This window comes from Zalophus californianus, chromosome 4, assembly GCF_009762305.2.
Source record: "Zalophus californianus isolate mZalCal1 chromosome 4, mZalCal1.pri.v2, whole genome shotgun sequence".
In the NCBI taxonomy this organism is placed as follows: domain Eukaryota; kingdom Metazoa; phylum Chordata; class Mammalia; order Carnivora; family Otariidae; genus Zalophus; species Zalophus californianus.
The window spans coordinates 91,391,531-91,403,416 of record NC_045598.1 but is presented as its reverse complement, the minus strand read 5'-3'; the positions used below and the strand labels follow the sequence as shown (position 1 = coordinate 91,403,416).

General features: G+C 43.0%; 1 protein-coding gene across 5 annotated transcripts in view; it reads left to right on the top strand.

The window, feature by feature from the left end:
* Nucleotides 1-5,336: 5,336 nt before the first annotated feature.
* The window catches only part of HENMT1 (HEN methyltransferase 1), a 59,589-nt gene continuing 53,039 nt past the window's right edge, over nucleotides 5,337-11,886 (top strand). Inside the window, exons 1-4 of one of the 5 annotated variants that reach the window (XM_027590850.2) lie at nucleotides 5,337-6,295; nucleotides 8,813-8,932; nucleotides 10,767-10,879; nucleotides 11,499-11,633. In XM_027590850.2, the coding sequence (XP_027446651.2) occupies nucleotides 6,167-6,295; nucleotides 8,813-8,932; nucleotides 10,767-10,879; nucleotides 11,499-11,633 (497 nt within the window). In that variant the 5' untranslated portion in view covers nucleotides 5,337-6,166. Of the gene's footprint in view, nucleotides 6,311-6,369; nucleotides 6,461-7,373; nucleotides 7,433-8,812; nucleotides 8,933-10,766; nucleotides 10,880-11,498; nucleotides 11,634-11,886 lie in introns of those variants that run through there. The other 4 variants (XM_027590907.2, XM_027591117.2, XM_027591034.2 and 1 more) reach the window with 4 other exon arrangements.

Here is an 11,886-nt window from a genome sequence, read left to right as displayed (position 1 = left end):
CAGCAAGGTCCTGAGTGATTGATCCCAAGACAGGGATCAACCTGACCCTTTTTGCCTACCTACATGTACGCCTGACCTTTGTTCCGCATTTTCCTTATATAAACCCAGACGTATTTTCAGCACTTTGGAGACAGTCTTTAAGAAATTAGTCCACTGTCTTCTTAGTGTTGACCTCACTAAAGTAAATTCCTTTCTTGTTTTACCACCGCTTGTCTCTCTGCCTTTGGATTTTGTCAGTGGCCAGTGGCTGAACCTGGTCTGTTTGGGACCCTCAGAGCCAGGTGCTCTCGAACCCCTGCGCCCCTGTTACATACCTACAACTCCTGGACTGGAAGAGCCACAAGAAAGACCTTTATCTGTCTTTTTCACTCAAACCAGTACTTGGTCCATAATAGGTACACCGTATACAGTTATTGAATGGGTAATCCTTTTTCTTTTTTAAGATTTTATTTTTAAGTAACCTCTATACCCAGTGTGGGGCTCGAACTTATAACCCCGAGATCAAGAGTCACATGCTCCACCAACTGAGCCAACCAGGGGTTCCTTGAATGGGTAATCTTTTTTTTTAATATTTTATTTATTTATTTGAGAGAGAGAGAGAGAGCACAAAAAAGGGGTAGGGGCAGAGGGAGAGGGAGAAGCAGACTCCCCACTGAGCAGGGAGCCTGATGCCGGGCTCAATCCCAGAATCCTGAGATTATGATCTGAGCCGAAGGCAGACACCATGTTCCACCAACTGAGCCACCCAGGCATCCTTTGAATGGGTAATCTTTTTTTTTTTTTTTTTAATTTAGCTCCTCAGTTGCACCAGCTATATTTCAAATGCTCAATAGCAGCAGGTGGGTACTGGCTACCATTTGGGACAGCACATTTTTTTTTAGATTTTATTTATTTATTTGTCAGAGAGAGAGAGCACAAGCAGGGGGAGCAGCAGGCAGAGGGAGAAGAAGGCTCCCCGCTGAGCAAGGAGCCCGATGCTGGACTTGATCCCAGGATCCTGGGATCATGACCTGAGCTGAAGGCAGACGCTTAGCCAAATGAGCCACCCAGGTGTCCCTGAATGGGTAATCTTATTTTTCACTTTTCAACTGAAAAAATTGACATTCAGAGAGGGTAAGTAAATTTCCAAAGGTTAGAGAGTAAGAGACAAATCAATATTAATTTTTTTTACTATAAAGAAAATCAGTATAATCATGTAGAAAGTTGAGAACATAATCTATGTGTGAATCTTTTTCTCTGTCACATACATGAAAGCACACACACAAACTTGTTTAGAAATTATTATGGAAACCCTTATTATAGATTTGCATGAATCCACCCAGAGACCTCCTCTTAGTTGGCCAAAGTCCAAGACTTTATTTTACAATAATAAGCATCAAAGGGCATAAAATATAATAATTCTTAAACTTGTCCAAGAAATGTTTAGTGAGGGCCTGCAATATACCAGGCAGCCAGTGTTCTGGACACTGGAAATACAACAGCTAATAAAACCAAGTCCCTTGTAGCTAATGTTTTAGGGGGAGGAAATAGACAATAAGCAAATGAACAAATACGTAGGTTATCAGATGACAGTAAGTGCTAAGGCAAAAAATAATGCAGGGTAGGGGTGTTTGGGTGGGGCTCTGCCTTCGGCTCAGGTCATGATCCCGGGGTCCTGGGATTGAGTCCCACATTGGGCTCCCTGCTCAGCTGGAAGTCTGCTTCTCTCCCCCCGCCCCATGCGCTCTCTCACTAATAAATAAAATCTTTAAAAAAATAATGCAGGGTAAAGAGAGAAGTATGGTGGGTGGGGATAGGTCTATTTGTTTGACTTAAACTCATTTGGAAAGTGTAGAGCATGGTGTCAGTGGGACTTAGAATCTAGGGGTAGAAGGTAAGATTAGGCATGATGAGAAAACAAGATGACAAAGGGTAAGCAAGGGTACTGGCCACTGGAAGGAACAGATGCAACTGACAGCTTGAAGAGGTCAAGATTTGGTGATTGTCCAAATGCGGGAAGGGTGGAAATAGGTAGAGCCAAGGATGATTTTCACACCAAAAGAGTAGGAGACCAGGAAAATGATGAAATAAGCACATTTGGAAAGGGAGATGGACGTGAGAATTCAAGTTCATAAATGAGGCAGCTAGCAGCTTAAGGCAAAAACTCTAAGTCCAGGAATCCTGTACAGAAGATTTGTTAACTTTTTTTAAAAAAAGATTTTATTTATTTATTTAGATAGAGAGATATGGAGAGAGAGAGAGCATGAGCAGGGGAGCGGGAGAAGGGCAGAGGGTGAGGGAGAAGCAGACTCCTTGCTGAGCAGGGAGCCCGATTCAGGGCTCAATCATGACCTGAGCCGAAGGTAGACACTTAATGGACTGAGCCACCTAGGCGACCCCATTTATTAACTTCTCAAAAATTTCTTTAAATATTTTTAAATTGTAGTAAAATATACGTAACACTTACATTTTTCTTCCCAGGTGTGTGTATAAGATACTGATTTGACAAGTCTATATGTTATGCTAAAACTTCCCATTTTAGGTGTATAGTTCAGTGGCATTAAGTACATTCACACTGTTGTGCAACCATCACCACCATCCATCCATAGAACTCTTCCATCATCCCAAACTGAACCCTGTACTCATTAACCATTAACACCCAATTCCTTCCCCCACCCCAAGCCCCTGGCAACCACCATTCTACTTTTTCTCCATGAATTTGACTACTTTAAGTATCTCATATAAATGGAATCATACTGAAGGGCAGGAAAAATAATTTTCTCTCTACCCTTCTGAGTTTTTGGCTGAGACCCCTGTATTAAAAGACATATTAACAAGAGAAAAACAGAGCTTATTAACATGTATACCTCATATAACCAGGGGAGATACTTGGGAAGAATGAATAAATCCCAGAGGAAGCCCAAGCCACCACTTTATATACCATCTTCAGTATAAACAAAGGAAGATGTTGGGGTGGGGGTGTTGGGGGAAGCCAGTTATGGGAGGTTACCAGGAAAAGCACAGTAAACAAGGGTAAGGTTTGTTTTGCACATTTAAATCAGTGTGTCTTCTCCATTTATAAGATTTCTTGTGATTTGGTCATCTTTCTTTGGCTGGTATAAAGAGGGAGACACCATTACAGATGCAGATTTCTTTTCTAAATGTAAATTTCCCTTACAAAAAGGTAACTTCTATTGTGTTTTCAGAGCTTCTCCTGTGTCTTCTGTTTCTGGAAATAATCATTTCAAAACAACCCTGATGCCCAAGAGGCATACTTTGCGGGAGCATATTCTACTACACATATTCTTGCCTTTGAAACGTCTTCAATTTTCATATCCTGAAGCTCAGCTGGTAGCTTTTTCCATATCTCATTGAACCAGTCCTTAATCTTTTTTTTTTTTTAAGATTTTATTTATTTATTTGACAGAGAGAGACACAGCGAGAGAGGGAACACAAGCAGTGGGAGTGGGAGAGGGCGAAGCAGGCTTCCCGCTGAGCGGGGAGCACGATGTGGGGCTCGATCCCAGGACCCTGGGATCATGACCTGAGCCGAAGGCAGATGCTTAAGGACTGAGCCACCCAGGCGCCCCAGTCCTTAATCCTGAGACTAGGTCAATTAAGTTAAAGAGCTGTACCTCATTTCAGAAGGTGATGTTTCAGGTGAGCTTCCAAAGTTAGGCCTAAATGGTGCAATCAATAGGGATTTAATAAGAGGCATTTCTAGAGGCACCTGGGTGGCTCAATCAGTTAAGTGTAAGACTCTTGGTTTTTGGCTCAGGTGGTGATCTCAGGGTCCTGAGATGGAGTCCCGAGTAGGGGCTGCACTCAGAGTCTGCTTGAGGTCATCTCTCCCTCTCCCTCTGCCCCTTCTGCTTGTGCTCGCACTCTCTCTCTCAAATAAATAAATAAATCCTAAAAAAAAATATTAAGAGACATCTATGGAAACAAAGGAAAAACAAAAGTTAATGGAACAGAGTATAAACTGAGTTTTGGGGTCCAGAGGGCAGTTAGTCAAGAAGATTTCTAGATGTTGGGCTTGAAGCATCTTCAGAGTGAGGAGAGGCAGTGGTAATCATAGATTCTCCTGGGTTGCAGTTTGAATGTCTCTGGTGATGTCATCAGGTGTCTGGTGTTCCAGTGAACTTTGTGGTTTGGCCCACATAACAAGGCATGAAGGCTGTCCATACATGAGCTGTTGTGATTTCTGTGGAGTTTACATCAAGTCACCCAACTTCAGCTTTCAGGGTTTTGGGAAAACAACAGTTTTTGTTCTTATTGATCCCAAGTCAGAAGGGTGGGAGAAAACTGAAAATCTCCATATCTATTGGAGAAAACTAGAAGATTTGAAGATCCAGTCCAGTTTGCAGGTAGATAACAAAACCTCAGACAATGAACAGTACTAACATTTGATATCCCCAAAAGTATGCCACTGAAAATTATTTTTCCTCCTCTCCCTGCCCCCTTACAGTATTTGTCCTTTTTGTGACTGGCTTATCACTTAGCATAATGTCTTCAAGTTTCAACCATATTGGAGCATGTTAGAATTTCATTCCTTTTAAAGGATGAACAATATTTCATTGTATGTATACACAACTTTTACTTATTGATGGACATGTGGATTGTTGCTACCTTTTGCTGTTCTGAGTGTAACTGCTGTGAACACTGGTGTGCAAATATCTGTTCAAGTCTCTGCTTTCAATTCTTCTGCATATATACTGTTAATAGATAAACTGAAGCAAATCGAAATTTTTAAGAATTGGAGCAACCATCAGTTTGGATCTGGTAGATCCTAACCACTGCCAGGAACTAGAGGAAAGACTTCTATACGGAAGATGCCAAGCAAAGCAAGGAAATTATTTGATTGGTTACTGCTTCACCAGGTACCTTATTTGGGAAAGCCTAGGTGGCTGTTTGCCATTGTATATTCTTAGGTCTCCATGTGAGGCATCTACAGGCTTAGGTTTGGGTTTGCTTATGTAGGCTGCCCAGGCATTAGGGACACCTCAGTCTAATGGCCTCCTTTGTTTAATGAATTTAAAAATAGCCAGAAGTGGAATTCACTCAACTCTTAAGATTGTGTTTAAATTATATATCCTGTAATAAGGAATATGCTCCTCTAATGAAGACAATCTACTAAAACTGCAGTTTCCCCAGGCCAATAGGAACATCTCAAACAGTGAAGCTTGAGTTGTATTTTTTTTTTTTTAATGTTTATTTATTCATGAGAGAGAGAGAGAGAGAGGCAGAGGCAGAGGGAGAAGCAGGCTCCCCGCCTAGCGGGGAGCCCGATGCGGGACTCGATCCCAGGACCCTGGGATCATGACCTGAGCCGAAGGCAGACGCTTAACCATCTGAACCACCCAGGCGCCCCTGCCTGTTTTTTTTTTTTACCATGAGACCAGACCGCTCAAAACACGAAAGACAAGAACTGTGTCATCTATTTTTGTGACATTCCAAAGCTGTTAATACTGTCCTTTGCATATTGTGGTATTAATATTTGAAAGTACAGTTCTAACATATAATGTACGGTATACTAGCGGATTATTAATTCATTAACAAACACCAGCTTTTGAGTCTCTTATAATGGACTAAAAAGATATTTTTCCCAAAGAAAGCAGCTTCGCATCTTCTCTTCCCCTCCTTAAACTCCTCCACCACATACAATAAAGAAATAACTGATTATAAAGTGTCAAGTTGGATGTCTGGCAGGGGCAGGACATGATACAGTAACTTTTCTAAGAGATCACACAGTTGCACCCCCAGCATGCAGAAATTACCAGTTGGAGGGCTGGGGGCTGAAAGAACGTTCTTCTGAGCTCAGGTGTTACTGGACCGACTTTATCCAGCCCAGAGCGTCCTCAAGGGCCCTGTGGATTGTTCCTAGGATCTGAGAGACGGCGGATTAGGTCACAAGCCGGCAGCCGGCTCGCGCTCAGCCTGGCCGCTGGCCTTGCTGCCTTCCACTGCCCGGGACCGTTTTCTGTTCTTTGTGCGAACCGGAGAGCCAGGAACGCAACAGCCGCCGGAGCCGGCCGCCCTGCTCGCGGCCCGCAGATGCACCTGGCGCGGCGCCGCCTCGGTCCAACAGTCTCGGCCCCCGGCGAGCCAGGCCGGGTCGCAGCCGCGCGCCAGCGGGGGCGGGGCGGGGACACTGGTCTCCTCCAAGGTTCGGAGGGACTCCTCCAAAATGGCTTCGGGGCATGCGCCACAGCGGCCGTTAAGAGACGCAAAACCGACGCCTCGCAGCCTGGAGCCTGGAGGCACAGGGCTGTCGGGCTGCAGATTAGGGCGGACGGCGGGAGCGCCCGCGGCGCAGGTGTGGGCGCCGCAGGTGTGGCCGCGGGCGGGTAACGTCACGCAGCGAGGTAGTGCGTGCGGGGGCGTCAGGGGCGGGGCCTGAAGTCAAATACAGTGGTGGCCGCGGGCCAGCACCCTAGTGTTCGCTGCGCTTTGTCTTCCCCGCTGGTGTGCTCTTTCGGGGGTAAGACGTGCGGGGACCGGGTACTCATGCGCTATGAGAACTCTGACATTACGTCGCTTTGGGGGGGGGGGCGGTGAGATACGATTTAATAACTCCTCTAAGTTGGTGATTGACATGTTGTGTACATTTTAGGCTGAGAACCAAAATTTAAATTCAAGTCCATCAGTGAACTGGATATCGGAAGTGTTTTTAGCTTCTCAGTTACTTCGGGCATTTTTTTTTTCTCCTTGAAATTTCATTTTGGGGCGCCTGGGTGGCTCAGATGGTTAAGCGTCTGCCTTCGGCTCAGGTCATGATCCCGGGGTCCTGGGATCGAGTCCCACATCGGGCTCCCTGCTCCTTGGGAGCCTGCTTCTCCCTCTGCTTCTCCCTCTCTCTCCCTCTGTCTCTCATGAATAAATAAATAAAATCTTTAAAAAAAAAAAAAAAGAAATTTCATTTTGATCATGGATGAGGAAGTGATTGAAAATCAATTTGGGGTGCCTGCTGTCTCATGGGGTAGAGCATGGGATTCTTGATCTCATGGTCATGAATTAAAGTCCGACGTTGGTGGTGGAGCCTGATTTAAAAAATGAAGCAGATAATAAACTTGAGAGAGGGCTTTGATGAAATAGTCGTAATTCATAGGATTGTTCAGATTGTATCAAACCTAGCAGGAAAAGGGAAGAAGGGGAGTTAACTGCATTTAGCTAGGTTTGTCCTGGTGAAAAGTGACTTGGGCTTTCTGAGCCTGTTTTATCTGAATCCATGCTTATTAAGCAAATTCTGTTGATTAGATGATAACAGGTAAAGAGAAGGGAGGAAGCTTGATCTGTCCCTTGTTGATCTAGGCAACTATTGCATCCAGTCTCCTTTATAAAAAACCATATTTACAGTTGGGTCATTGCTGATTCATAGAGCTTGAAGGGATACATTGGCTTCTTTGTTTCAAGAAAACTTGAACTTGGAAACAAAATGGAAGAAAACAAACAGGTAATGCTGCTTTTCTTTTAAACCTGCTTGTATGACTCTCAAGAAGTATCCCTGAGATGGATTGTGAGGTAGTTAAAAGTAAAATTTCATCAAATTTGGCTCCTAGCATTTCTTGGTGTTGGATGGGATCGAACAAGGATATACATAGATAAAATTCCATATTTGTATATGAAGTGAAAAAAGTATCAGTTATTTTAAGTAGCAAAATCTACTTTAAAAATACTCAAGTGGTATTTTAGTAGTGTTAGTGTGCTTTTGGATCTGCGACGATTTTGTTCACTAAAGATGCTGAATTGAGGAGGTGTGGGGTGAGGCCTGAGATTCTGCATTTCAAGGAAGTCCAGGTAAGGCGGACCAATGGGAACCACATTTGGAGTGTGTGCTGTCCAATAGGTAGCCACATGCTACACGTGGTTACTGAACACTTAAAAATGCCTTATTAAGACTTAAATAAAAGGAAGTCTTCAGTCAGGACCACCACAAGAGCATTGCAGTAGGGGAGAGATGGTGAAAACCCCCATTTTCAACTGCTGGGGATTTATAGCCATGAGCAGAAGGGCTGAGCGGATGGAAGAGACCACAAGAGTTTTGGGTTTTAAGCAGAATTTAATAGGATTCTTTTTTTTTTTTTAAAGATTTTATTTATTTGACAGAGAGAGACACAGCAAGAGACGGAACACAAGCAGGGGGAGTGGGAGAGGGAGAGGGAGAAGCAGAAGCAGGCTCCCCACTGAGCAGGGAGCCCGATGCGGGGCTCGATCCCAGGACCCTGAGATCATGACCTGAGCCGAAGGCAGACGCTTAACGACTGAGCCACGCAGGCACCCAATAGGATTCTTGATAAGGCAGCTCAGGGGGATCAGATTATTAAGGGGTGGTGGCAAGGAATTTGATCAGATTATGAGATTAAGGGTGGGGAATTCTCTAACTTGACTTAGTAGGATTCTTGCTAAACTGGCCTAAGCAGGCCCAAGACAGGATCGTGTCCAGGTCAAGGCCTAATCAGAAGACGGCTTAGAGGAGCCTGACTTTAGTTTCGTCAAGGAGTCTCAATCTCCTGCCTACCTGTATTCCATTCTTTGGCAGTTCATTAAAGGTCCCTTGTGGCTAGGAGACTTAGACTTGTTAAATGCATTAGTAGTTTTCCCTTCAGCTGACTCTAAGCCCTCAGAAGCATAAAGCCAGATTATCACTTAATAAAAGATAAAAGACCGTGGAGGCTTGGATGAACCGTGGAGGAAATGCAGTACCACTGGGTGATTTTTTTTTTTTTTTTTTTTGGACAGAGGTGGTTGAAAGGCCAATGGATTTTACCAAGTAATTGGGAAACGAAGCTGGTTTTTTCTTAATTCCTGAAGTTGCACATGATTTCTGTTTCAGTGCAACAGTATGGATAATTGTGAAGTTCCCAGCAAGAAAGTGATTGAGTTCAAACCACCAGTGTATGAACAGAGATACTGCTTTGTTAAAAACTTAGTGAATCGACATGGACTCAGGAAGGTAAGTATCTTTCCAAACACTGAAGACTGTCTTATCAACTGTTTAGGCAAAAAATACAAGAAAAACTTAAGGATTTGGCAAGTGAGCAGAGGCTATTTGAAGATGTGTTGCAAGGAAGGGAAGGGATTAGTGCAATAGGGAGAACACTGACCATAAGAGCTGCATGCACCAATAGTTGGGGAAAAGGGGAAAAAGGTTTTTCTCTAGAGTAAACAACTGATCTGTGGGGGAGTGGGATGAAAGTGGTGTGATTGGAGAGTATAATGTGTTAATCTAAGGCTATCCTGTTTTCCGGGAAGGGGCCTTAAATACAGGCTGCTTCTGTCTTCAGACTGAGGGCAGGGTAAAGTTCAGGGGTCTGTGGGAAGGAGAAGTTTTTTTTTTTTTTTTTTAAAGATTTTATTTATTTGAGAGAGAGAGAGCACATGAGAGGGGGGAGGGTCAGAGGGAGAAGCAGACTCCCTGCTGAGCAGGGACCCCAATGTGGGACTCGATCCTAGGACTCCAGGATCATGACCTGAGCCGAAGGCAGTCGCCCAACCAACTGAGCCACCCAGGCGCCCGGAAGGAGAAGCTTGAGCTAAATTTTGGTTAACAAGAAATTGGGTATACTATGTACAAAACAGTTTAAAACTTCCTAAGGCTGTAGTTGGCTTTTGGACTAGGTTTTTTAAAGTTTTTATTTTAGAGTGAGAGCATAAGCCGGAGGGGAGAGGCAAAGGGAGAAGCAGACTCCTGGCTGAGCCGGGAGCCCGATGCGGGACTCCATCCCAGGACCCTGGGATCATGACCTGAGCTGAAGGCAGACGCTTAACCAACCGAGCCACCCAGGCGCCCCAGACTAGGTTTTTTTTTGAGGCTGTGTAACCCTTCTCCCACTGTCCCATAAATATGCCAGCTTCAGAAAGGAAAATTACTGCTTGTGGCTAAGGGTGTAATATTGTGGTAGATTGCAAGGTTTACCTAAAATATTGAAGGTAAAAAAATGAAACACATCTGAGGAAAAATTGGATTGAATATAGGTTGAATGTGCCTATTGCTAGGGTATAGTTATATTCCCTTTTTCCAGAGGGGAATTTTTTTTTGGAAGCAACTTAGTAAATGCTATAATTGGTTTTCTGATGGAGTGAATTTTGAGGTAAACTTTACTCTGTTTCAGATTTAACACTTTGTGCATCTTAGGATAATATGGTATCTTTCATGTTTGAGTATCCAAAAATAGTTAAAATCTGCAGGTACCCCCTTAATTAAGGCTGGATTAGAGCCAGTTAGCTACCCTGGAAGCTGATTTGGGATATCTTTGGGATTGGGGGCCATTAAACTTAAATCTTAATTTTCTTTTCCTCCTAAAGTGGGAATCAAATTTAGGTGATAGCGGTTAATGAAGACTTTAGTGCACAATTAAGAAATCCATTTAAGAATACATACAAATGTACATTAGGGGATTAGATTAACAACACTGAATATAAATCCCTAAAACATTGGTCAAGATCAGGCACCCTTGTGTTAAGTTAGAAGCCGCTCAGAGGTTCAAAGTTTTGTTTTATAGGGTACCTGCCTACCATGTGGGATTTTCTGGGTGCCAGACCCTGAGGGTGTTCTGGGTGCCAGGTACACACCTGAATTCCTTTCTTACAGTCCAAACACTAACAGCTTATTTCCTGCCCACTCCTCCCTTAAGTTTCAGACTAATTTCCTTTTTGTGTACTTTTTTTCTACCAAAAAGATCTTGACATAATTATATGGTAATTCTGATAACCACTTACACTCTAAAAGTTTTTGGTCCTATTTGATTTCTGGCAGTAATGTCTTCAATGTTCTGTTTCACCCGTAGATTGCAGACTTGGGCTTCGGTGATGCCACACTTTTATGGATGCTGAAATATCACCGCTGTGTTCAGTATCTTGTTGGAGTAGATATTGCTGCCAGACCCTTTGAATGGGGAGGGTAAGACCAAGTTTCTGAAAGTATTGTGCATTAATCTAAAACGAGTAGCACTATGAGGAAGTGTCGTTTTATACAGCTTATTTTAAAAGATTGGCACTGAGAGCCTCAATCAAGCTCACTGAATGACTGTGCCATAACATTGTGAATGATACAGTAGTTTTTCCTACCAACGTAGAAAGTATAGCCTGTTAAATTATAGTAGACAAAGCATTGCAGATTCAATTTTCAGTGGCAAAACGCTGGACACCAGGAGAACTCATTAGAGGATCGAAATTGCCCCAGACCTCTTTAATTTAAGCCCGAGCAGCTCTCCAGTCTCGTATATATTGACTTGCAGATTTTTTTCAGGACTGTTTTTCTTCTAAAGAAAGTTAATCAGTGATCCAAAGGGAGCTGGAAGACCAAAAGTATTAAATGGCGAGAGCATCGGCAGTATTCAATCTTGTTCTCATTGGCCAGTAATCTATGAGGAAGTTAACCCTATGACCTCGTGCTTACTACCTCAAGTCATAGAAAACTCATTTAGGTAGACACTGATCAGAGGATCAGATCATCAGAATTCTATAGCTGGTGAGATTCTGAATAGATTATAGTGTTAATTTCCCTTCTGTTTTTGCAGGGGTAGGTTGTCTCCAGGAGTGGGGGGTTACATCGTTCCTCGGGAACTAGATTTGACCATAACCTTGTACCGTGGTTCTGCTGTACAAAAAGACTCCCGTTTGTGTGGATTTGACTTGATAACATGTATTGAATTGTAAGTATTAAAACTGATTCTTACTGTATAAATTTATTAGAAAAATCTGATTTTGTTCTCAGTAAATTGAGTGTCCTAACTAGATTTAAGTTGTATGAGTGTCCTAACTAGATTTAAGTTGTAATCAAATTTATTTGTAAAGCAAGTTGACGGGATTGACTTTAATTTCAGATTTACAGATGGAGGAGCTGCAAAATAGCACCAGGAATATCCTGTATCCAGACTCACCTCTTAAAGTTTTCCTTATTTTTTA